This window comes from Callithrix jacchus, chromosome 7, assembly GCF_049354715.1.
Source record: "Callithrix jacchus isolate 240 chromosome 7, calJac240_pri, whole genome shotgun sequence".
Lineage (NCBI taxonomy): Eukaryota > Metazoa > Chordata > Mammalia > Primates > Cebidae > Callithrix > Callithrix jacchus.
The window spans coordinates 151,357,615-151,385,338 of NC_133508.1; the positions used below are offsets into that span (position 1 = coordinate 151,357,615).

The window sequence follows — 27,724 nt, forward strand, 5'->3', positions numbered from 1 at the left end:
CAAGAACAGAAAATGAAATACCGCATATTCTCACTCATAGGTGGGTGATGAACAATGAGAACACATGGACACAGGGAGGGGAGCACTACACACTGGGGTCTATTGGGGGGAATAGGGGAGGGACAGCGGGGGAGTGAGCTGGGGAGGGATAGCATGGGGAGAAATGCCAGATGTGGGCGAAGGGGAGGAAGACAGCAAATCACACTGCCACATGTGTACCTATGCAACTATCTTGCATGTTCTGCACATGTATCTCAAAAGCTAAAATGCAATTAAAAAAAAAAAAAGAAATGTGATCCCCAGTGTTGGAGGTGGGGCCTGGTGGGAGGGGCTTGGACAGGATGAATCCCTCATGAATGGCTTAGCACAGTCTTCTTGGCAATGAGTGAGTTCACACCAGACCTGGTTGTTTAAAAGTATGTGGCACCTCCACCCTCTCTTGCTCCTACCTTCACCATGTGATGTGCCTGCCACTGCTTTGCCTTTTGCCATAAGTAAATTCCACCCGAGGCCTCCCCAGTAAGCCAAGAAGATACCAGCACCATGCTCGTACAGCCTGCAGAACTGTGCTCAACTAAACCTCTTTTCTTTACATTACCCAGCCTCAGGTATTTCTTTATAGGGACAAAAAAATGGCCTAACTCACATAGCAATCTCTATCTCTATAGATTAGATAGAGATAGCCCCAAGAAACGTGGAAATCTTCAAATTCAATTGCCTCATTTATTTTTGTTACTATTTTTGTTCCATGTTGTTTGGCTTATTAATATTCCCCAATGGAAATCACAACTATGAAACCAACCATTAGGTTTGGAAAGTAGTGATAAGCATGAATAGAATATGATTAATTAGGTGCCTAAAAGTTAGGTGCCGTTTTAGAGACAGAGGCTTATAATATGACCCCTTTAACTATGTAATAATTGCCAAAATAGTAATCTACCAGAATTAATTCAATAGCATGGTAAGCTTGTTTGTAGAATATTTAAAAAACTAAACCAAAGCTTACTAAGACAGGTGAATTTAATACAATGTTTTTAGCTTTGTCACAGATAGTACAATTTAGCATAAACTAAAATAAAAATTTAGTGTTTGCTCAATGCTGCACCCTATGTTATCAAAGAGCTCGACTCAAATTATTTGACTCAAACAGCTTCATACAGTTCTCACTGTCATGGAACCCACTTTGCGGATGAGGAGATTGAGGTTAGGCAAGGTTAAATAGCTTGCTCAACCTCAGGGAGCTGGTGAGTAGAAAAGCTGGGATTTGCAGTCTGACAGAAAAGCTCAGCCACCGCTCTCAATCACTGCAGTTTTCTGCCCAAGAAAGAATATACCTTATTCATGGCTGAGACATGTGGCAAACACTGCTGGATGTTTACTTAACTATTTCCTCTTTTCTCCTCTTAATCAGAACATTTATTTTGTTTAGGGGTGACTTGTGATCAATTTAATCAACTGTGGCAAATTCTATCTTGTTTTGCCAGTGACTGGTCTGATGTGGCATGTGACCACTTTCTGGATGATCAGGAAGAATCTGAAGTCTGGGAAATATTTCTTTCCTTCATAAAAATGAAGGACAGCATTACCTTTTCTTCCCTTCCTGCTTTGTGCAGTGACCTCTGAGGATGTGATACCTGGAGCTATGGCAGCCACACTGCAATTAGGAGGTGACAAACCTGGAGACAAACGCCAACATGCATATGATGACGGCAAACACAAAAAAGAGCTTGGGTCCTTGATGACATGATTGTGCTGCTCAACTAACCTTGAAACTACCTGCACTTACATCGATATTAAAGACATATTACATGACCTCATGCTTTCAGCTGCTGTCAGATATTCTGTTCCTTGAGGCCAAATACATTCTAACAGATACAATCTAGACAGAGAAAGATGTTTTCCCAGAGTTTCAGCAAAAACAGATGATGTGTAGGTTATGAAGATTTTATCCAGGAATCCATTGGTATAGGTAGTAGTTCAGAAAAAAAATACTCCAAGTTTTGTCTCAGATATGGGTAAATCTGAGCCACCCACATGGTGTCTGTGCCGAATATTCTCCCCTCAGATGCACTATTTCCTCTTCTGATATAGCTGACTGATAATAACTATATCAAAAGGCTCCCTTGCCCTCTGGCTGCTGGTTGGACTTGGCCATTGGCATGTACCAGCAGGAGACTGGAGGGGGATGGCGAATTAGACATAAACCTCCCAGCTCCTTCGATGGGTGATTACTTAGGCTGACTGCATCCATTGACTGAAGGTCACAGGCTCCTGTCAGGTGGCCCTCTGGGTCTGGGTTTTTCGGTATCTGCTCTTTCCCTGATTGGACAGATCTAGGAGCTGTTAGCCCCAGGGTTCCACACTTCTCTTGTGGTTTCCCACACCCTGCCCACATCTTTGCAAAATGCCATTTGTTTCCTGTCAGGACCCTGACTGATACAATGACAACGAAATCACTGCAGCTGTTGAAGCTTGGTCCAGTCTGTCTGAGGTGTGGTGAGATTCTGTGGAGTTATTCCTCGTTTAAATAAGGGCTTTCATCTACTATTAAAGGGAGACAAGAGACCACACAAATAAATGTCATGCTACAAAAGTAAAACAAAGATCATAGCTCAAAGAAAACACTTTCCACTTGAGGGCAAGAAATCAGAGAACGCTACCTGAAGAGCTGGCATTTGCGATGAGCACGGATAGGAGTTTTAAAAGAGATGGGATGAAGGGCATTCCAAAGACAGCGATAAGTGTCTAAGTAAAGCAGGGGAGGAGAGAAAGCTCATGTGAAGTTTCGAAAAATTAGAGCTGGAAGGGATCTACGGTATCTTTTATTTGATGTTCATTCTCCCTTCAACTCCTTTAACTGAGATTTGGCCAAGGTCAAACAGCAAGTAAGTAGCATGTCAGGACTCCAACCAGGTCTGCCGGCTACCAGGCTAGTTCTTAGTAATTCACCTTCTACCTCCACCCCACCCCCCCACCTCAGTCAGTCTGCTTCCTTCTGGGTCTCTCTCACTGCCTGTAACCACCTCAAGAGCAGGGCTTCTGTTTTCTTCACCCTTGAATCCCAGTACCTAGCACAATCTCTGTCTAACACAAAATCATCATCGTCATCATCAGCAGCAGCAGCTACCAAACTTTCAGAGGAATCCACCTACTGTCAGGCACTATGCAGTTATTTTGTATGTATCTTCCGTAATCTTCAACACTTGCATGGATAGGTATAATTATTCACTTTTCATTACGGATGCTGCGGCTCAGAGAGGTTGTCTACATCGCCTGCGGTCACACAGCAAGTAGTTAAGTGCAGGACTCTATAATATCTTTCATCAACCGGACTCCAAAAGCCCTGCCTCCATGGGCTTTCAGTATCATTTGTTCAATGAACGAATGAACAAGAAACGTCCACTCAATGCAAGCTATCGGCTGTAACAGGCCGTAACAGACCACCCTACAGGCCCCGCAACCTCTGCCGGCTCAGGACTCCGCACGCTGTCTTCCAATCTAAGCAGACCCGCCCCTCTCCGCGCTCCGCACAGGCTAGGAGGCTCCGCCCGTGTCTCCGCCTAAATCGCCGGCCACGCCCCCACTTCAGGGAGTTCGGTCACTCTCGGATTGGAGTTTTCCTTGGCTCCAGCCGCCACGCAGAGGGCCTCTCCCGGCCCTGCGACCCGCAGCCCGTTCCACTCTCCTGCCCCTCCTCTGCGCCCTCCCTCACTCTCCAAACTTCTTTTTTCCACCCTTTCTAAACTTCAGTCATTCTAGTGCCCGCCTCCTTCACTCTCACCGACCAACCAGTGGTCCTCATTCTCGTTGGCGGTCCGCCCCCTGCCGGACGGGGGCCAATCCCCAGCGCGAGAGTCCAGTGCCGGGGCTCGTTCCCCAGTGCCCGGCCTGTGACGGCAGCGCGCCGGGCGCCGCGCGGCGGGAGGGGGCGGGGCTCTGGATGAGGGATGGGCGAGGGCGGGGGGGAAGGGAAAAGGGAGGAGGAGGAGGTTGCGGCGGGTTTGAAAGCGGCAGTTTCCTGGCAGCTTGGGCAGGCGTTGGTCTTCGCGCTACAGCTCCGCAGCGGCCACGGTCGATCCCGCGACGTGTCTACGCGCGCTTATGCGCGCCGCCGACGGATTTTTCCCGTTCCCGGCTCTTCCCCCTTTACCTCACCGCCCCCCCGCCTCAGCCTTTCCCGCCGCTCGGGCGCTGAGCCTGGGGGCCAGCCGGCGGCAGTGACCCCGCCCGAAGCCCCTTCTGGAACCGCCTGGGGACAATTCTCTTTTCCTTTCTTCAGCCTAACGCGCGGTGGCCCTCGCGGAGTCCGGTCAGCCCCGGGCAGCGCAGCCGAGAGGGGCGTCCAAGGGGCGTCTCGGGGCTGGGAGCGGCCGGGCCCCCAGCGGGCTGTGGTCGCGGGGAGGGGGGGCCAGAGCGGCGAGGCCCCCCTGACCGGGCTGTGCGGGCCGCCCAGGGCCCCCGGGCTGAGACGGGGCCGGAGCGCCGCCCCGGCCGCCCGCGCGGGGTCTCCCCCATGGTGCAGCGGGGTTCGGGATGTCGAAGACGCTGAAGAAGAAGAAGCACTGGCTCAGCAAGGTGCAGGAGTGCGCGGTGTCCTGGGCCGGGCCCCCGGGCGAATTCGGCGCGGAGATCCGCGGTGGCGCGGAGCGTGGCGAGTTCCCCTACCTGGGGCGGCTCCGCGAGGATCCCGGCGGGGGCACCTGCTGCGTCGTCTCGGGCAAGGCGCCCAGCCCAGGGGATGTGCTGCTGGAGGTGAACGGGACGCCTGTCAGCGGGCTCACCAACCGGGACACCCTGGCTGTCATCCGCCACTTCCGCGAGCCCATTCGTCTCAAGACTGTGAAACCAGGTACGCTGGCCCTGCGTGTCTGCGCGGGGTGTTGCGGGGTGGGCTCCAGGGTGGGCGTCCTGGGAGCTGCGGCACCTCCCCACCGCGTATTGTCCCGGGTAATCTTAGACCTCCGGAGTGTACCTGACTCCCGCACGAGGGAGGAGGGTGACGACGGTGAGTCCCATTTTGTCGATGGGAAAACTGAGCTCCGGCTCGGCGGGGTTGCTCTGTTAGCAGTGCTGGCTGTCACAGAACTGCGACTAGAAGCTGGGTTTCCTAAATCTGTAGCTTCATCTCCCACCGCAGGCAAGAGTTTTTGATTAGAGAAAGCAAGCCTTTTCGGCTCTCTTTTGTGCAAGAAGATGCTTAGGATTGTAGCATTTTGTTTGGAACGATCTTACGCATCTTCTAACAGGGAAAAGGGTCTTTACTATCGAGGCACATGGTGTCAAGATTACCACCTAGTGTACCTGAAAGGGCTTAGCTGCTTCAGTGTTTCTTGCACGCTAGCAGACATCTCGGAGCTGACAGCCTAACTCTGTCAGTCCCGGTGGTTCAGGTGTCTGAGAACCGATGAGAATACAATATGTGATATGTAGCAGACTGGTGTGTTCTTGCAGGGAGCTGTTGAATAGAGTCTGGGTTTTGAAGGAAGACCTAGATGCCTATCGGAGTGAAAGCTTCTGTAACGCTTTTGATTTTACAGAATTTTGTTGAAGTGGTAGATTAAAGGAGCCTCTTTCCCGGGTGTCTTTTATGCTAGTAAAATCCGCTGCAAAGCACCTTACGTTTATGGCATACTCTTCAGTTTCAAAGCATTGATCAGAGACAGCGTACAGTGAGATCTGATAGCATGTAGTAGTTCTTACGAATTTGTTATTGACAGCATTGTTGGTTTTGTTTCAGCCGAGGTAGAATGTGGTTCTGTCATCTTAGATGTTTGTGGGAGAGAGAACTGTGATTGTAACATTATTAGAAACCAAACTGTTTTTCCTGAATGTGCTCTACTGAGTATACGGTGCATCAAAATATAATGGGTTGCTTAATTGTTACCTGGGCTAGATAGCAGTCCATCCCTTGATGGCAAAATGCTAGAAAATTCTGGAGAAAAATTTAATATGTTATCTCCTCATTTCTTTTCTTTCTTAGCAACTCCCTTTATAAATACTAGTATCTCTTTTAATAGTCCTTGAGCTTAATGGAGATTGATGGTTTGTGATGCAGTTTCCATATGTGTGTGTATTGTGGGTACACACACACACACACACACACACAACACACACACACTTACATGCTCCTAAGATCTTAATTAAGATTTTCTTTCTATAGGCTATTCCATCATATTCATTTTAAGCGTGTGGGTTTATGTGGTGAGATTTTCTTTTTATTGTTGTTAATTTTTTACAACTTTGGCAGACTTTAAACAGCTTTTTCTGTATAGTTTTGAGAATTTGAAAAAATTTTTTTCCTGACTCTAACTTTGACAGCCATGTGTGAAAGGTAAAGGAAAGGCTTTTGGGGCTGTAACTCGGCCAGTCAGGCACTGTAATATGCAAAAGACAATATAGACAGCATTTGCTAGTCTAGGTGCCAAATCTTACTTCAAATCCCATGAGTCAGTGAATAAAGAGAACATCTGCATCATTGCTTTGTGTTTTGTTTTGATTAGTTGGGGGCATAGATGAGAATATATCTTATTTTTAGAAATAGTTTTAAAGTTGATACATTGACAAGCTGGTGTATTTTAAATTATTGCCTGTGGGTTTTTTTTTAAAGAAGACTGAAGAGATTTCAGTCTTCATAACATTAGTCTAATCTTCCTGTTATACATTTTCTCAACCTTTATATTTAACAATAATTCAAGGTTTAGAGTATTAATAATATTAACTGTATTGAATAAACATCCTATGCCCCAGTTTGTAGTTGACATTTGTATAGCAATACAGTTTTGCCCTCCTGATAGCCACAGACACTATTTTGGTTAGCCAAAATAAAGGGAATAACATATTAATGACTGTGGAACATTCTGTAGTCATTAGTAATAAAGTTCTGAATACTACACTTATATTTTAAAGAGACACTTGGTGTCAGTAATTTCTCAAGATACCATTATGTCTGTGTCATCTGAGATTAATATTGTTTCTGAGGAGGTTGTAATTTAACATTTTTAATCTCTTTTAAAAATAGTATTCTTAGCTTCTTGATAGCCTCATGTTAGGTATTGTATTAAATGGCTTTCTTAAATGGCTTTGCTTAAAATCATCATTTGTTATAAAATAGCAAGATTTTTGCAGGTTAAACACGAGACCTTAAATACTAGAAATTAAGAACTTGAAGAGGTTATCTGTAGAACTTTGAGTTTGATTAAAAACAAATATTATCTTCAGAAGAGACCCAGATTGTTTATTTTCATGATTTATTTTGGAAAGGATGAAAGTAGAGTAAGGGAATTTAAAAAGAAACTTGCTGTAAACATTGTTTTCTTTTCTCTTTTATCTAAACTTTGTGACAGAAATGGATTTTTCAATTTAATAAGGTATTGTAAAGTGTCCTTAGCCCTCTCTTGTCTTGACTAGTTGCTTTTTATTAAACCATATTCATAATATGACATTTAGAGACTAGCACAGTAAAAGAGTAAAATTTAGCCATTTTTGTAAGATTTACATCTTACTAATTGGAAATTATCTCATATTCTCTTCTGACAAAATCCATGGCAGAAGGGTGAGCTGGGTTCTAGGACATGGCTTTTGTAGCACTGATTCGTCCTAGCCTTCTTTTCACTTAGTAGGTGCGAAGGGGAGCCCTCCCAAAGCCGGTACCATCAGCCAGGTGACTTAACATCTTTCCTGCAGCTGTCTTTAGCTTTTATTTTTTCTTCTTTCTTTGTTATAATCTTTAATAGAGAATTGAAAGTTACTCTTTAAAATGTGGTTTATAATCTGAAGCTTTTCCTGAATAAATTAGGTAATTTCTTACTGTGTTAGTATTAGTGTAGTACTTAGCAGTCAGTACCTTGCCTGCATCTAGGAGAATCTTTAGTTTCACCTATTGCGTGGCCCATTTAGTTACCTGTTTCTTAATTATGACCCTGTTGTTTATTTTTCCGCAAAGGGAAAAGTGGTCATTTTAGTTTGAACTTTGTCTGTTCCCAGTAGTAAGTTGAACTTTGAACCTCTGGTGAAATTGTTTCGTGATACGGTCCTATGACTAGGTTTAGTTTCTTTGATTTTACTACAGAGTGTATATTCTTAAACAATTTGTATTCTGATTTCTATACAGGTAGTTAATTTTGTTGTAAAATTACCCAAACTCTAATTCTGCAGAGTTTTATGCTTCTTCATACGTCGTTAAGCTCATATTTCAGCAGTTTGCTTTCAGTAAATTTCAGTCAATATTTATTCCAGAGATTAAGTATCGATACAATAAATACATGAAATCATTTTCTACTGCCATATGATGCACACATAACATTCAACTACCCTAAGCAAGTAGTATATCCAGGGATGAAAATCATAGAAAACAATGTTACAGGTTTTTAAAATAAAAACTAAGTTGGAACAGTTCCTGGGTAATGTTAAATGTAGGTAAAAGTCTTCACTGCTGACTCCTTGGGACATCCAGTTTGTAAGGGAGTTTTGTTAAAATGGGCTCATTCCTAGAAATACACTTCCTGTTGATGAAGAAATGTTACTGGATGCCTTTAAATAAGAAATATTTATGTTATTCAAATAAAAATAATATTGTGCCTTTCTTCTCTATCTCTTGAATCTTTTTGTTAGTTTTTTTGTGTGTGTTTGTTTAGTGGGTCATTTGGCATTTTTGATGAGTTTTGTTTAGGTGGTTGTAATATTTGAGGAAGGGAAAAGTAAGAGAATTTAGAGTTAATTGTTAGCCTCCCAGGTTTACAATCCATTTGTTTGTATGTTTTTTAAAATAAGAACACCTAGAGACCTAGAGGTTATTTTAGAAACAGTAGAAAAAGAAGTAAGCCAAGCCCCTTTGCTAGGGAAAGTAGCATTACATTTTGATAAACCTTGAAGTTGAACATTTCCTGCTACTTCAAATTTTGGTAGTTTTTTTTCTCTTCCCTAAACCTCTTACTAACTCAAGGGTTCAGGTTTTGGATTCTGTTCAATGACACCTTCAATTCGTATGAATAATGGGCTTACACCATAGCGGCAAAATTCTGATTTGCTTGTGTGATATTTGATGACTCTTATTATATCATTAACATCTTTGAACTTAAAAAAATATTTTCTCACCGGGTGTGGTGGCTCACTCCTATAATCCCAGCACTTTGGGAGGCCGAGGTGGTGGATCATGAGGTCAAGAGATCGAGACCATCCTTGTCAACATGGTGAAACCCCGTCTCTACCAAAAATACAAAAAATTAGCTGGGCATGGTGGCACGTGCCTGTAATCCCAGCTACTCAGGAGACTGAGGCAGGAGAATTGCCTGAACCCAGGAGGCGGAGATTACGGTAAGCCGAGATCGCGCCATTGCACTCCAGCCTTGGTAACAAGAGCGAAACTCCATCTCAAAAAAATAAAAAAATTTTCTCACCATCATTTTCTAGGAGTACTATATCCAAAGATCTCAGTATTTATATATGTAGATATGTGTGTGTGTGTGTGTGTGTGTGTATATATATATATATATAGTATATGCATATATGTATATGTATATGTATACACACACACACACACACACACACACACTTTTGTTAACTTTTCTAGTATATCATTATGGTTACTATATTGATCCTGCCCTCACCTCCAGACTTTTTATAATTTAGTTTGTAAAACTTTATTTTCCTAGGTTGAGGCATTTTAACAATTCTTTAATTTCTTGCTATCTTACTGGTACAAACAAATACTTAACATTTGGTCATTTCATTTTTCAGATTATTTTTAATTTTATTCAATTTATTGCTAAAACTGATTTTTATGTAACATAACTCTGTGTTCCTGGGACATATACGTTATTTTTCCTCGAGATCCTGGATATACTTTATAAAACCTTTTGTTATGAGAGACAGATTTTTGTGATTTTTTTCCTGCTCACTAATTTATGTAAATTGGCGGCAAAACAAATCTCCTAAATTCATTCAAGTGTCTGACTTATGAAGTCAGTGCCTAATCTTCTCAAGTGATAGTTTCCTGCAGAGTCTTTGCTATGTAACCCCTAACTGCTTTGTAGTTTTTGGGGACACTTAGTGTTTTGGGAGTATGTTGAAAGAGAATCTTGTTTTAATGGATTACTTTAATATTATTTACCAATTTCAAAATATATGAATTTCAAGGTTTTTTTTTTTTTTTGGTGTGTATGTGTGATTTGAGAAAAGATAAGTGTTTTGGTATTGAAGAGAACTGTTTCACCTTTAATAAATTATTTTTTTGTCTTCTGAAATTTTGAGGAATAATTTTCTTGAAATACTACATTTTGGTAGAGAGAATGAATGCCCTGAATTTAAAACTATGGCCAAGAGTAAGAGTTTCAGAAACTTAGAAGCTGGTGTTATGAGACTTGTTGTAGAGCAGGAGACAAATCCATTCATTGCTCTTCTAGCTAATTTTGCTAACAAAATATCTTGCTAATATTTTGTTTTTGAAGAACAAATATTCAGAATGTTTTTCAAGAAAAGATGCTTATTTTACTTTATACAGAAAAAATAAGAAGTTCTGTTACTGGCACCCATTCATTCCTTCAGCGAATACTTAGTGGTGCACCCACCATGTGCCAGCATGGAGCTAGCACTGGCGATATAAACATGAGTCAGAAATGATGTGTCTTTAAGAAGTTGGCAATTTAGTAGGAGCTTAATGACTCATTGGTAAGGAATACCTGTAGTAAGGGTTTTGCCTTTTTCACTTTTCTGCCAGTGTGTAAAACTCTTTAGGTAGGTCTTAGTATGAATTTTGGTGAAAACTAGATTGATTAATTAATTGGCTGCATAGTATGCTATTCCAAAAAGTTGTGGAACTGTGTTTTAGAAAGGATTTGGGATCTCAAGTCATTACAAAAAGAGGAAAATCAAGTATAAACAAAACTGTTATTTCAAAAAACCCTTAAATTGTCCATAAAATACTGCATTGTGCTGTTTTTAGGATGAGCCCTATGTGCCACTTTTCCATCCATGTTGGAACCAATTGCAGTTTTTTGGTTGACTACCAGATGAAGTAATTTGCTTGCACTAAAAAGATATTTTTTCCAAAGAAACTCTTTTAATTCTAAGAAATTATCCTCATCTAGGTATGTATAGTGAATTTATGGAAGTTAAGTGTGTACATAAAGTGAAATAATGATTTCTTTTTTTTTTTAAATATCTTGGTAGGATCCACGCCATCTGCCCTTATTTTCTGATTTGATTAGTTGAGGAATGAATTGTGAATAAGTTTGAACTTATTTTGGTTTTGAAAGATGACAGGTTTTGGTTGGGTGGAATTAGGATCTTTCCAGTAGTAGATAGGAAGCAGAGGAGGAGAAAAACACAGGGCAAAAACGTTCAATACAGAAAGGTCTACCGTGTGGTTCATCTCAATAATTTTGTGTGTGTTTGTGTGTAAAAAACTTTATTTTGTACAAAGCCACAAACTCCACATTATAGGATAATTGGAAAATAGATGGGAGGTCATATTAATTGTTTGAATGTATAGGTAGTTCCATTATGAATAGTCTCCTGTAAGTTTTTTTTTGTTTTTGTTGTTGTTGTTAATGTGTTATCTCCTCGAAATAATGCTATAAGGTGTTTAATGCTATTCATGCCTTCAGCCTGATTCCACTCATAATGTAATACTATGAATATTTTTATTTAACTATTAATGTACTGTTAGTTGTGTTCTTTGTGGTTGATAGCCCTATTTTGGGTTGTTTTGGAAGTCTAGTCAGTTTTAGGGAAAAACACAATTTGCTACCCTAGGAAAATGGGAACTGAAAAATATATTTTCATCTTAATCCTGCCTTTCCTTTTGTTATAGTCACAGCTGATTGGTTTCCAATGCAAAGGGTTACATTATTATATCTCCATTCTCTCCAGAACCATAGCAATTTTATCCTGTACAGACACTCAGCTGCCTTGCAGTGTTCCGTAGGAGCAACCCCGCGACGTTGCAGCCACCCCCCATTTCAGTCATCCCAACATGGCCTGGGGAACATAGATTACATTCTGAAGACCATAATTTGACTGCTGACCTATCTAAATACCCGAGAAAGCAGACACTGTCGTTATAGGTGATTAGGTGCTTGTTTTATTAACACATACTGAGAGATACTGTTTTAGAGACTCTGTACGGGTTATAAAGGGTTAAACTTTTTTGCCATAATTTATTTGGAGTTTAGGATTTGGTTTTAAAAAACATCATGCAGTCGTAATTGGAAAAAAATTGTTTCAGATTTATTAATAATTAAGATCTTTTCTATTTGGACTTTCCTTCTTATTGTCTTGGGTATACAATTCGAAGGGTAACTAATCTACTTACAACTTTCTGGCATTTTAGCCTCTTTGCTATTGCTGTTTTTTTGTACAGAATTTTAAACACATAATTATTTTCTGGCTTCAGGGAAGTTTATGAGAGGCAAGCCTGTTGTTGTTCTGATTGGAAATTACATATGACTATGAAAAATGAGATTTTTTTACTATACATAATGGCATTTAACAGAAGTAGTTTTATGAAATGAAAATACCCTACAAGGTAGGAAAAAACAAGTATTTATTTAATGCTTCATTTTGTGAACTTAAATAGAATTAAGCTAGATTGGCTTTGCTTTTTCCTCCAATAAAATAACTTTTAAAAATTCACTTTAATGGAGTAGTCCTAGAGATATATCACTCTTGGGATATGGGTATCTAGTTTGCAACAAGTATCCTGTGATATATAGCTTAGATCTCAGCAGGAAAGAAAAAAATTAATTTACGTATCAGTTTCTGTATTTGTAAGAATTCTGTAGCAAGTGACAGAAACTCTATTGAGATTAATTTAAGCTAAGAAGAAATTTATTGACTTACATACATTAAAATCCAGGCATAGATCAGTAACAGCTAACTTCATGTTCTCAAGTGATGGTCATTAGAATTATTATTTGGTTCTCTTGTCTTCTGGGTTGGATTCTTTCTCAGCTAGACTCTGTCAGTGTAGCAGAAAAGGTAGCTCAAACCCCCAAGTCATACAGGGTCCTTAAAGCTTCTCATCTTTTTGGAGTCTAATAACAAATCTCACCCAGGGACTTTGGCTCTGTGCCCATCTCTTGGACCAATTACTGTGGAGAGAGGAGAGGACAGTGAAGTGCCATGATTGGTCAGACCTGGGGACATGTCCACTCTCGCAGCTGGGTTTAAATAACATAATATGATTAATAACTGTGGCAGAACCCCCAAGACATAAGGGAGGGGAAGTTCTTGAAAGGATGGGATGCTGAGGAATCAATACTACAGGAAATGATCCCTTTTAAAACATATAATCTCTTTTGCTTTGAAGCCAGCAGTAGTACACAGTTGCCATAAAACTATCATTTTTAGCAAAACAGATATTGGCTGTAAACCAAAACTGATTTGATTTCTAGGCCTACTTTTACTCAAATATTATATTTGAGTTTTTAATCAAAAATCGCTTTTATTTAAAAGTTATTTCTTTAAAATTTGAAATACTGATACCTGAATGTGCACAATTTAAAAGTATTTCTTAAAATTTTTATTTAATTTTCTTTGATTAAAAAAATCAAATAAGATTCTCTAAATCAATGCTGTTGATTTTTAGGTAGATGGAATACGTTGGAGGATTAATGATCTTTGGCATTGAGAAAAAGATTATTAGCCTAGTTAAACAGTTATTCTTTTAAAACAATTTTATTCTACTATTTTGAAAATGAAATTCTAAATAAATTATTTTCTAAGGTGTTTTGCTTTTAAAACAATGATCTTTTTAAACATAAATCTAGATAGCATCATTTTTGTAGTACTTCTGAAGGCTCTGTAATGATACTTTTTAACCATGACTTCATGGAAATTATGTGAAAGGAGCTACTTCACTGACTTTTATATAAAATGGGTATATAAGAGTTTTGAAACATTACTTAAGTATGGTGTAATGTGTTACATGTTTAATTACCAAGGAAGTTATTTGGCAGCTATTGCAGGATACAATCTGATCCCCTTTTTAAAGTTTTCTACAGCCTCTTCTAGGAGAACAGAGGAACTCAGAGCATGGTTAGAGTTGAAAGAGATGAGTGGGTACTCCAAATAACATTTTGCATTATTTTTATATTCTAGTTACTGTATCAATGTCTTCAGCTTTGGTACCATAAAAATAATAATTTTAGTAATAACTTTGAGTTTATATATGGCATACACAGTAGGAGTTTTGTAGTTTTGCCAAGTGTCATCTGGTAGTTGGACCTTTAGTGAATATTAAATGTTGGTAGGTTATTGGTGAATGTACTTGTACGTAAAAATGAACATTCACGAAATTGGGTGTGGTTTGCCAATAAGAATCATCATAGGAAGTACTTTGTATTGTTAGATTAGTTTGGACATCCTTTGGATGCCTTTAGACCATACTTGGAGATTACTGCTTCTACTTCAAAAGCCTGTAATGATTAGAGTTCGACAATATTAATTCCGTATATTGATTAATTAAGCCATGAAATCTAGTAAAATGATACAGTCTTCATTACTTCTGTTCACAGAATTGTATCTTAACCCAACTTGGTAGCTTTCAGCAGAACACTTTGTCAAAATATTACTAAATTTAGCTAAGAATTCTATTCACTAATTTCAGTGTTTAAGTTAGAATGCACATGCTAATGAAAATTTTAGTTTCCTTTGAATGGAATTAGATTTGCTAACTAGAGCAATCTCACAATGTAATGCTGATGACTGAAATGACACTTCAGCCTCCCTTTGGTGACAGCCCTGAGTTCAGACAACCTTGCTCTAATAGGAGTATTCTGACTTAGGGACTTGTCACGATATACTAGCTATCATTTAGAGTGATAATTCCTGTGTCAGGGCATTTGATACCTGTCTCATTTGGTTTGTAAGGATGTAAACATTAGCATTCATGTTTTCTTATAAAGAACTTTATATATTTATTTTCCATGAGTCAGATATTATCATCTTACTTTACACATGAAAAAAACTGAGTTGAATAGAGAGATTAACACATGAAAGTTCACAGAGACTCACAGGTAGAATTATAAACTGAAACAGCATTGAGTCTTTCTTTACTTTCTGGATGGAATATCAGTTCATTATATCCAAAAAAATCTGTCTTCTTTTCTCTAGTATAAGGAAAAAACCACAATTCTGAATTGTTTGCGTGGATGTTAAATGCAGTAAAACATTGGTCAAGTACTTACAATAAAGGCTTCACTACCTGGTTCTGTTTCAAAACAGTTTGTGGCAGTGCAGTTTAATCTGTACAGCTAAGCTGGGTGATGAAGTAGTCATTTCCAAGAATTACTAATCAAGCAGAAAGTATTCTTGCTACATTTGTAAGAGAATATTTTCAGCAGAATATTTTTATTGCTGAAAATATTCTCTGTAATATGTAAAAGCCTAGATAAATATATTAGATCCATGTTTTAGGATAAATATACTTGGGAAAATTGTGTATTTGGTACTGGAAATAATATTTTTTGTTCTTGTATTTCCTTTCTACTTGCTCTGTAATTCACCTTTGTGAGAAGGGTCTGCATACTTATACACTTTGCTTAAATAAAATTTAAAATAATAATTCATTACATTTAAATAGACCTTTCTCCTTCTGGGCTTTGAGTATTGTACCTAAGATGGATCCTTTGAAGAGGCAGGTAAAGCAGGTTGTGGATTGTTGGCACCTCTTATTCTTTAAGTGTTTGTGCTGTTATGTTTTCTCTCTGGGTTAAAGTCAGTCACTAGAGTGGAAGGAAGCACAGCAATCCAACCTTAGTCTACAGATAGACAAGTCGGAGCTTAGCAGTGGCAGAAGTCATTGCTTGAACATGGTAGAGCAGAGACTAGAACTCAGATTGTTTGTTCCTTTCATTGTTCTGGTTTCTAGCAAAAGAATTTGTGTAGAAAATTGGTGGAAAGAGGACCTGTTAAACATATTCTGTTTCTTTATGAAATCTACATTCTCTTGGAATTAAGTGTAATATGCTAGACTCTGTTAGGCCATCAGCATGCATGAATGTGGTTAGAGGCAGTGGTATCCCCAAATTTGCAGCACAAGAAAGAATTTTAATTATAATATGCCATAGATTTTCAGGGCATTTTAAGCCTTTATAATGGTTTAACTTTTGATTGAGATTTACACAGTCAAAATTGTTAGCTGGTATAACAGCTGAATATTTAAGTATTTATTCTTGATAGTTGCTTTAGCTTTGAAAAATCATTTGTCCTATCAGAGCTTCTTCACAGTGCTTTCAGCAAGATGTTTCTGAATAATTCTGGCTATATGGTAGACTGCTAACACTGTTTCTTGTCCTCTCTGTGGGGCTGATGATACAAGTCTGATTTAGAGTCAGCTATACTTTTATTTTTTTTCCTTGACTGACTAGGGGATGCATTGGGGGAAGATAAATTTTAGGGCAAGGGGACACTCAGGGTTGTGGGAGATGAACTGTGAAGGATACCTTTGGCTCAGTGTCCTCAAGCATGTTCAGCTGCAGTGACAACATAACTGAAAAGAGGGATTGTGCTCTTGCTAGGTACAGGACAGGAAGATGTCTCAGGCCTTGTAAAGCTGGCCACAGCAGAGGACAAGGTACTCCCTGTGAGGCCCACCTGAAGAAAGGGGATTGAGGTAGCAGTTCTGGGCAAACTGTATTTATTAGGTAAGACTAATGAGAATGATAGAGTCTTCTTGGGCTCTTTGTAGATCTGTGGAAGAATAGCATGAGTGTAGACATGGAAAAATCTTTCTGCAATCCATTTACCACATACTCCTTTGCAGTATCAGTCAGGGTTCAGTGAAGGAAAGTGAAAGGGATATAATGCAGGGAATTAATTGCTTGGGGCATCTTTTGAAAGGACTGGAGGGCTGGGCTCTAGGCTGGGCCTCTGAGAACGATTTCCAGGACACCTTGAAACAGCGCCACAGTGGGAGCTGGCACCTCTGCTACAGTCAGGAAAGTGGCAATCAGGAGGTTCCTACTGAAACAGTGGCAAGAAAATACTACTGTAGCTGTGAACAAGGTGATCACAACAGCCACTGCTGTTAATATTGTCACTGCTGGAAGTCTGGAATGCAGCATCTGGCCATTGCTGTGACAGCTTCTCCTTGATGCCTGTGAACTGGTGACTAGATACTGTTATGCTGAATCTGGTCCCTGCTGCCTCTGCCACTGTCTATAAAATAATTAGAAAATGATTAATTCTGTTTTTAATATAACTTAATTGTAATTTTATGCAACTAAATTATTAATAATGGCTGTGTTTGACAATTGATTTGTAAAATTCATAAAAATTTAATAATTGGCCTTGCAAAAGAGTACAGCCAATTCCATTGCATCACTGCAAAACCTCCTAGCTGACACTTCTACTCCTAGTTGAAAATTCTTTTTTGTTTTAGTTCAAAGCTGGATACTCGATACTGACATTTTCATGATCTTGTTTACAAGCTGAAAGCAGCTAAAAGCTACAGGCCAATGGGGTTCTGCTTTGCTTCTGCTTTCCATATCTTGTGTCCTGCATCTTAATGGTGGAATCAGATTTGCATCCAGAATACTAGCTATAAAGGAGTCTGGAAAATACAGTTTTTAGTTTTCCAACTTCTGCATTTCAGGAAGGCATACTACAAGGAGGAAGTTGCTGAGCGATAGCTGATCCTTTCCCAGGCACTCACCTTCTTAAAGGTGAGTTTAGCCCATTCTCGATGACTCATTGTCATTTCTGTGAGCTTCTCTTTTCATAATGGCCTGTAGTTGGAATGATCATGGGGCCAAGGGATTGTAACATCTGTAGTAACTTTTTGTCCTAGGTTAGCTTGTGTCTGTCCCACCTCCCATACCTGCTGCTGAGATGTTTATGTTTGATGTCAGTTGATGTCAACCTCCCCTGCAAGCCACAGACAGGGGGAGCATCTCCCCCAAAGCAATCAATTTATTGGCTGATCAGCAACCTGTGATTTCTGTAGCTTAAAAAGATGAGTGGGGCTTATTATCTTTTGAACTAAGGCAAAAAGGAAAGAATTGCCAAATAAGGGTAGGAGCTTCAGCTGAGAGGTTTTGAAGTGAATGATGCACTAGAGTTGGCTCTATTCTTTTGCAAGACAGATTGTTAAATATTCAAGAATTTGTGAGTTGTTCAACAGCCATTTTTTTTTTTTAATATTTTATTGGATTTTAGGTTTTGGGGTACATGAGCAGAGCATGCAAGACAGTTGCGTAGGTACACACATGGCAGTGTGCTTTGCTTTGCTTCTCCCCTTCACCCACATTTGGCATTTCTCCCCAGGCTATCCCTCCCCACCTCCCCCTCCCACTGGCCCTCCCCCTTTCCCCCCAATAGACCCCAGTGTTTAGTACTCCCCTTTCTGTGTCCATGTGTTCTCATTTTTCATCACCCGCCTATGAGTGAGAATATGCGGTGTTTCATTTTCTGTTCTTGTGTCAGTTTGCTGAGGATGATGTTCTCCAGATTCATCCATGTCCCTACAAACGACACAAACTCATCATTTCTGATTGCTGCATAATATTCCATGGTGTATATGTGCCACGTTTTTCCAATCCAGTCTATCATCAATGGGCATTTGGGTTGATTCCAGGTCTTTGCTATTGTAAACAGTGCTGCAATGAACATAGCCATTTTTAAGAATGAAGTTGCATAATAACTAAATAAAAACAAATAAATACTCAAATTAATTATTTGCCCATTTTTACTACTATCTATGCTCTTGAATTTCTTTATGTCTACTATATCTGTATGGTAGAAACATTATATAGTGGTTTGCTACTATACATATCTTCCCAGCTCCCTTTTCACTGTTGTCACAGTTGACTATAGTGGTAGTCGTTGGCATTTCCTGAACACGTCACACTGATTGTGAGGGTGGGGAGGGAGAGTCAAAGTTGGAGAGGCCATGAGAAGCCATGTACAAACTAAAATTATGGAAGAAGAAACTATGAGTGAAACGATGAGAAAAACCTAATGCATGATGTAGAACTGAGTGGTGTTAATAGCAGAGCACTGGAGGGAAGGGCCACAAACTCTTCATCCCAAGGTCTAGAATCATTCTAGAATCAACCTACAAGCCTAGTTTTTAGGATATTCAGCTCTATATTATTTCTTGCTCTTTGAATTATATGAAATTATGAATTTCTGTGTGTTACCAGCTTTAATAGAACACCCTGGAATTTTATTTACTTTTAATTGTGTTTATTTATTTATGCTTATGTGCCATCTCATGAAAAAGAGGCAGTGTGTTAAAAGTTTGGGTTCAGGTTTTCTGATGTAGATAAATAAGCTAAAGAAGGCAGTGAGAAGTGTGATATATGAGAATTTTCAGAGTAGGGCATTCATAACTCATAAGTATTTAGTCCACGTCCCCTCCCCCAACACATTTTACAGATTGAAAGGCTGGAGGTGGTGGCTCACGCCTGAAATCCCAGCACTTCAGGAGGCCAAAGCAGGTGGATTGCTTGAGCCCAGGAGTTTAAGACCAGCCTGGGCTACATGACAAAACTCCGCCTCTACAAGAAAATACAAACAAAGCTAACTGAGCATGGTGGTGTGTGCCTGTATTACCAGCTACTTGAGAGGCTGAGGTCAGAGGATCACTTGAGTCTGGGGAGGTGAAGGCTGCAGTGAGCGGTTCTTGCACCTGCACACTGCCAGGGTGACAGAGTAAAACTGTGTTTCAAAAAAAAAAAAAAAGATTGAAAGCTCTCTTGAGGAATGCTGCTTATAAATACATTTTTAAAAATTCAGTAATTTTTTTCATGTGTAAACATTGTGGAGACTATTGTAGGTGCTTGTACAATCCTGGGGCATAGGTGACATCTGTCTCTTTACTATCGTAGCTTCTGCCTATGCTTTTAGTAGCTGCTAAGGTGCAGACTAGATCTGGACTGTCTGTGTCTGTACCTCACTCACAGCCTCAACTTCTCTGCTGCTTTTGATTTGCCCCCTCTCCTGTTTTGTTTTCTCTGTACTCTGTTTGCTTCTCCCATGCTTCTCTGCTTTCCACAGAAAAAGCTGACCTTGTATAGATCCTGTCAGCCAATTGCAGTGTTTTTCTCCATTGTGGGTTGTTTAGTCTCAGGAGTTGGGTATAAACTCAGGGTAGTGTTCTCTTTTCTGTTGTGTTTGTTTTTGCTTACATATTCAGGAGCTGCTCTTTATCCCCAGAAGGTTGATACATGGTTTTTTTTCTGTTTCTAGATTTAAAAATATTCCAGAAGTCTGGCCTCAAGATAGATAATATTTTACTTTTAATTTGGTGCTCTTGTTTTAGAGATTTGAGCTGGATTACATTTAGTAAACCAAATCCCATCTTTAAAAAAAAATCTTAAAAAAAATAGTGGGCCAGACATGATGGCTTACACCTGTAAATCCCAGCACTTTGGGAGACTGAGGTGGGAGGGTTGCTTTAGCGTGGGAGTTTGAGACCAGCCTGGGCAACATAATGAGACCTTGTCTCTATAGCAAAAATAAAAAATAAAAAGCCAGGTGTGGTGGCATGTGCCTGTAGTCCCAACTACTCAGGAGGCTGAGATAAGAGGATCACATGAGCCCAGGAGTTGGAGGCTGGAGTAAGTTATGATTGTGCCACTGCACTCCAGCCTGGGTGACAGAGTAAGACCCTATCTCTAAGAAAAAAAAAAGTAATGGTTGGAATTGGATATTTCTCTTCTCTCATAAGATGATAGATAAAATGAAAATAGATTTTTGAAAAGCAAATAATCTCTTGGGATTTTTTTATTAAGGAATAAAAGAATTATCTAATTGAGGCATGTTAATCCAATGTTAAAGTTTTTTTTTTTTAGATGGCGTCTTGCTCTGTCGCCAGGCTGGAGTGCAGTGGAGTGATCTCGGCTCACTGCAGTCTCTGCCTCCCGGGTTCAAGCGATTCTCCTGCCTCAGCCTCCTGAGTAGCTGGGACTATAGGCACGTGCCACCATGCCTGGCCACAATATTAAAGTATTAATGACTGGGTATGGTGGCACAGGCCTATAGTCCCAGCTACTCATGAGATTTGAGATCAGGTGAAACTGCCTGCGTTCAGGACCAGCCTGAGCAGCGTAGTGAGACCCTGTCTGTAAAAATAAGTAAATTTAAAAACTTTCTTCTGATTACAGGAGTTAGGTAGAAAAAAAAAGTGTTACAGTGCAGATGAGCATTTCCTCAACACTTTTAATGTGAAGTTTATTTAGATTGGGTGGCCAGGGAAAGCATCCCTGAGGAGGGGACTTGTCCTCTGTGAGTTGCATGACTAGGAAGAAGGCATCTGCCCTCTGAAAATTTTTCAGTCAGAGAGAATCGTAAAATACAAAGGACTTAATAAGAGAAACTGGCTTGGTATAGGAATAAAAAGGCTGACGTGGCTGGCATCAACTAAATGAGGGGTGAAAGTGATAGGGATGAGATTGAAGAAGTAGACAAGGACCACTGGGGTTCTGTTAACCACAGTAAAGGGTTAGATTTTATTTATTCTTTTTTTTTTTTTTGAGACGGAGTTTCGCTCTTGTTACCCAGGCTGGAGTGCAATGGCACGATCTCGGCTCACGGCAACCTCCGTCTCCTGGGTTCAGGCAATTCTCCTGCCTCAGCCTCCTGAGTAGCTGGGATTACAGGCACGCACCACCATGCCCAGCTAATTTTTTGTATTTTTAGTAGAGACGGGGTTTCACCGTGTTGACCAGGATGGTCTCGATCTCTTGACCTCGTGATCCACCCACCTCGGCCTCCCAAAGTGCTGGGATTACAGGCGTGAGCCACCGCGCCCAGCCGATTTTATTTATTCTTAATGCCACTGGAAAGTATAAAGTTGGAGAATGATTGTCTGGTTTATATTTCAAAAAGTCATTGTGATGTGGAAGGAGGGCAAGAGTGGAAGAAGGAAAACCCCTTTAGTTTGGATGAAAATAAATGATGGCTTGGACTACTGTAAGAATAGTGGCAGTGAAATAAGTCGATAGATTTGAGATAATCTTTTGAAAGAGGAACTAAGTAAGACTTACTGATTGATTTTGGGCAAGGAAGGGAGAGAACTTCAGGAGAACATCTAGGTTTTTGTTTTGAGCAAACTGGTGGTGGTACTATTTCCAGGAATAGGAAAGACAGGAAGTTGGGTGGAATTATCAGATTTTTTGTGTGAAGGAGCTATATCTACCACCTAGATTATTTTCTTAACTTTTTACTCTACTTGCTTTATTATATAATAACCCATTCCTCCATCCATCAATCTGGTTTTTATGCCTTTTGATGTAAATTGCAATGCATTTCCATAAGGAAGGCTTTTAAATGCCCAGTTTTTCTCATTTTACAGATGAGAAAACTAAGGCTTGGAGGAAAATATGCTCAAGGTCTTACAGCTAGTTTCTGGTGAATCTAGGATCAGCACGCAGCTTACCATTAGTCCAAGACTCTAATTTGATTATATTTTAACTTGTAAGAATAAAACTGAATTTTGGAAATGGGACAAGTTTTTCTACCAACTCACTTATGTGCTAAAATCTCTTAGACCTAAATTTCTAAGACAAAAATGCAAAAGATATAGGACTACAGTTGCATTTGACTGGATTACAGTGTTAGCACGGCACTTAGGTCATGTTGTTGGAAAGTACCTTCTCATGTTGTAGAATTGGAACGTTTTCAGACATTTGGTTCAGGAAAGTAGCTTGGGATTCTTCCAAGCATTAATCCTCTTCTTGGCAAGGCATTTGCATTTTAATTAGCAAATGTGCCTTGCATACCTACTATGCTCTAAGCCCCATGCAAGGCTCAGATGTCATAAAGGGAGCGATTCAAGTTCCATACTTTCAAGGAATTCAGCCTTTGACTTCTGTGTCAATTTTCTAAAATTTCTCTTTTTTTACTATATGTTTGTTTAAAAATATAATAAAAACTGAAGTTCAAAAAGATAGAGAAGCTTATTCAATCGAGGCACAACTTCAGCCTCTTTGGTAAGCATACGACTGACATAGGCTATAGAGTTCAATCAGTTGCTGGTAATGTGAAGGGCAAACAGATTTTTCATTTGCTTTGTGTAAGCACCTTAATTTTTCAAGAAGTGAAAACACGCTATTTTAGTTTCTATCATATGGAATTAACTAGCTAGGTTATCAGTTAAGTCGGTATCCAACTTCCAGTATCCTGGAAGTTGATAATGACTTAAGTTGGTACAGAAATATGAGACATGTTTGTCTTTAAAAGTCAAACTAATTGTCTCATATTGATGTTATTTTTATGTTTTCTTATAAAATAAACATTTTCATGATTGAGTTCTGAGAATTTAGATTTTAAGGAAATTAACCCAATAGAGCATTGTGTTCTTTCTTTGCAGTGGTCATTCTCTGTTCCAAAATTTAATATCCTCCAACATCTCTCTCAGCTCATATCTTCCCAAATTCATTTCCCATTAGTATCCAATATGAATACTCAGTGCAACCAAAGTATTTGTTATACTTCTCCAAAATCCAGTCCTAAATTTATTTCCTTCAGAGATTTTTATAGGATTAATCTATTACTTTTTATTTCTGTATTTTTCAACCCCAAGACACCTAAATAGTTATTTACTTTGCCATATACATTATTAATTTTATGGGTATTTAGTGCAGTAATTTAGACTCCACCCAACAGACTGTAGTGATAAAATTTTTCTATTTCTTATTGATGCTGAAAAAAGTTATCAAATTTAAATTAATCTGTAAATAGTTTCTATACTGAAAGACATCTTTATGCCTTTGACAAGAAGAGTTTCTCTTTGGTGGAAAGTTCCAAGAAAAACACACATGGATTAAAAAAGGGATATCTTCTTCTTCTTCTTCTTCTTCTTCTTCTTCTTTTTTTTCATCCCCAGTTCACCCCCCCACATTTGACAAAGAAAAAGAGAAATGGAATGAAATTTAGTTCCTTGTTAGTAAGAATTAGAAAAGTATAGAGGGAGAAGAGACTAAAATTGACATTGAGTTGAACTTATTTGGGATCTAATCTTTCAACTAGAAGTTTACTTTTAAAAACCTTCTATTTTTGACTGGGTGTGGTGGTTCACACCTGTAATCCCAGCACTCTGGGAGGCAAGCGGGAGGATTGCTTGAGTCCAGGAGTTCAAGACTAGCCTGGGCAACATGGTGAGACCCTGTCTCTACAAAAAATAAAAAAATTAGCCAGGTGTGGTGGTGCATACCTGTGGTTTCAGCTACATGGGAGGCTGAGGCAAGAGAATCACTTGGGCCCAGGAGGTCAAGGCTGCAGTGAGTAATGTTCGCGCCCTGGCACTCCAGCCTGGGTGACAGAGCGAGACCCTCTCAAAAAAACAAACAAACTCTTCTTTTTAAAAACATAATGCAAGTACGAAATGACCTTAACCGTTGAATTAAGCAAAGTTATTTGTACCTTTTTTTTTTAACAAAAACTTTAGAAACAGAGTTCAGTAAGGAAGTGAGATGTGACATTATTATCTGTACAGTTCCTCATAAACTGAATATGTACCTAGTTTTATGAAATATAAAATTATGTATTAATTTTTTCTTTGGCATCTCTGTCTTATCCCTGTGAAATATTCCTGAAATTTTTACACTTAACATGGTGGGGCTGGCTAATTTGGTCAGAATCAGTACAACTTTGGTCAGAATAAAGTACTGTCAGGGATAAGACTTAAATGACAGCATCATTGACATTAGGGAGAGATGGGGCTTATGGCTAGCATAGGTAAGATTGTAAAGTGAAATTAACATTTGGTACCCCCCTATTTTTTTTTCTCCTATCCCATTCTCATTTTTACTTCTTGGTATTACTTTTCTGTGTCTGCACAATATCTCCTGACTGTCTAATTTCAGCACCCTTTCTTCTTGGCACTCACTATCACTTGGCATTTTTCCATTATGCAAAAGGTAGGTGTCAGGAAAGCTATTTGATTAATCTGTTCTATACTAGGTTATACTAAACTGATGTGAGGAATTATCACTGCTAAACCTACTCAGGGATATTTTTCTTTTAATTTCCTATGTGACCCCAATAACAGAATTTCAAGCAAGACTGTAGGAACTTTTCTGCAAATCACGCTGTTAAATGTATTCTGCCTAATGTAACTGATTCTGGAAAGTATGAGGAAGATATCTGTGGTTTGCAGCCCCCTTTTATCACCACATTTCTTCAGGCAGCTTCACTTCTCTTGCCCGAGGATGGCCTTTCTCTGTGTTTTACTTTTCTCTGTCCTCTTACCAGAGTCCTCTGTAACAGTATTTTGTTGTTCAAAATAAATTAATTAAGGAGTACCCTGCATTTTGAGATTCTTTGTTTATGCTGAAATATAAGTCAGCTTCATCTTTTCTGAGTGACAGTTCTTTTGGGGCATTGGGAAACCTCTGATATTACAAGGTCTAGAGTCTGGATTTTGGTTCTTAGTCCTAAATTTGAATCCTAGGTTTGCCATAATTCTGTATTCAAAAGTGCCATAGAGTATAAAGAATCAGGACAAAAAATTGCTACTAACCATTTGCTACCCAGAAACTATCATAATAATTAATTTTTTTTCTTTTACTATTTTAAATTATTTTGGCTATGACTGTCCTGGACGTGTAATTACATGGTCAAAAAATGTGAACTTTCTGGGAGATCTTGATAACATTACATTGTATCTTTCAGTCTCTAGAGCTCATACATTTCATCATACTAAATTGTCTCAGTCTTTGGGGCTTTTTTAATTTTTTTATTAGGCAGTGTTAGCTCTTGTAGCCAAAACCAGATTTTTTTTTTCCTCTTTTGGTTCCAAATAGTCATCTGTTATTTTGGATTATTTGCTGAATTGTTAACTATACAGGAAACTTCCAGGCCTCATCTCACAGCAATGACTGTCATGTTGATAAACAATTATGATATCCCAGGTTATGTTAACCCTGCCTAAGTAGTTACATGGCCCAGTGAGGAAGCCTAGTAGCTGTAGGTGATTGGTTCCATTTTGTCTCCTACACCTAAAAATTTGCCATAGGTAACTGCTTGGATCAACACAGGATAGCGTCCTTTTATTCTGCGCGTAATAAAGGACTGTATGTAAAAAAGGAAGTTAACTCCTCACTACCCTGTTTCTGTCCTCTAGACAGCCAGATGGATCTTGTGTAAAAGTAGAAGCAGTCTTGGCTATAGAACAAGAACTGTTGATATTTCCATTTTAAAGAGTTGAATCAGTCTTATGTTTGAGTTGGTAAGTAAAACAAAACCAAAACCAAACCTGGGATAAGCTACCAATAATTTACCAAAGTATTTCAAAACTTGACAGATGTAAATCATTAATATATAATTTATTCTTAGCAACTTAATCTCTTTATTGAGTGGTAGTGTTTCAGTAATAAAGCTGAGCTATTTGTGTACACTGACCTTAATCTAGTGGAAAACAGTAGGCTTTTAAATTGGCACATACACAAATCATCTTAGTATCCACAAAATGCCTTATTGTTAAATTACTGTTTTTAAGTCTTATGTTTTCTCTGACTACTTCTGCTAGTATAAGTAGGCATCTCTATTGTATCTTTATTCAGAAGGCATATTTAAACAGTTTTTATAAGGTGAATCTAAGTAGATTTTCATATGTATTCTGGTATATTGGGAATTACTGCCACTGATTACTTCCCAGATAATCCATTCTAGTTGAGTATCTAGAAATGTTACGTTTTAAGTCACGATGATTCTTAAAAACTGCTGAATTAAATAAGCTAAGCATTTTGCTGGAAATGGAACAAAACTTACTTTCTTTTTTGAAAGGAATTGATTTATTTCTTGATTTCTTCTCTGAATCTTGAGCACAAATTGATTTTTAAAGAATGTTGAATTTTCTATTTGGTTTTATAAAAGTTATAAAACATATACAAATAGAAAATAAAAGTTACGTTTACTGTTTAGTATTAATAAAACTGTTTGGTGAGTTAATTTATTTCAATCCAAGCTAACACATGTTACCAAAGCAGATTTAAATAAATAATGCTTATGTGTAAGACACTGCTAGATATTATAGTCAAGACTTTAGCGTTCCTTTCATACTTGTAACACTCATTCCAATTATTATGTGAAATTTGGTATATAATTTTCCTAATGAGATGACATTATTGTCATTACAAGTTTCACAGTATTTGTGTAAATGTGTTACTCAGCCAGATAGTGTAAATCTGAGGCAAATCTTTGCATTTGTAGAAACTAGAGCAACTTTAAATCCCAGAACCTCTTTCCTATAATATTCTTAGTAGATTTCTTCTAAGGGCTTTGCCACTAGTCTCTTTGGTAGCAGGAGTAATACCAATAACTGAAGTAAGCAATTATAGTTCAAGCAGTCTTTCTGCCAAAAGTTCATTCACATTTAAAGGAAAGTAGGAGTGTTGGGTGTTTTTTAATTATCTACACCATTGCTTTCCAGACTGATTAAAATTGGCAGAAATTATTCAAATACTGTGAGGATGAATTTTGTGACCACCTGATAGGACATCTAATTCCCCACACCTGATAGGACATCTAAAGCTAATTGGCTATTTTCAGAAGTTTGTGTATACCAGCAGTGGCTGAGAATGAATAGTTTCTCCATTTTTTTTCTATTACTTTATGCCTAGATTACTTTGTGCTGGCTGTGATCTTCCTTTGCCTCTCTTTCCTATTTCCCCTCTCTCCTGTCCAGCCCCAGTATGATTCTTAAGCATCACTTTTGTTTAGTTATTCCTATTTTTTTTTTTAATCCGTGACGATGTCTCCTATTGCCAACTAAAATCCT

At 38.9% G+C, this 27,724-nt stretch overlaps 1 protein-coding gene across 3 annotated transcripts in view; it reads left to right on the forward strand.

Moving 5' to 3' along the window:
* The first annotated feature begins 4,012 nt into the window (after nucleotides 1-4,012).
* MAGI3 (membrane associated guanylate kinase, WW and PDZ domain containing 3) overlaps nucleotides 4,013-27,724 on the forward strand; it is a 310,874-nt gene continuing 287,162 nt past the window's right edge. For all 3 annotated transcript variants that reach the window (XM_017975031.4, XM_009001917.4, XM_002751252.6), the window contains exon 1: nucleotides 4,013-4,849. In XM_017975031.4, coding sequence (XP_017830520.1) covers nucleotides 4,534-4,849 — 316 coding nt within the window. In that variant the 5' untranslated portion in view covers nucleotides 4,013-4,533. The remainder of the gene's footprint in view (nucleotides 4,850-27,724) is intronic.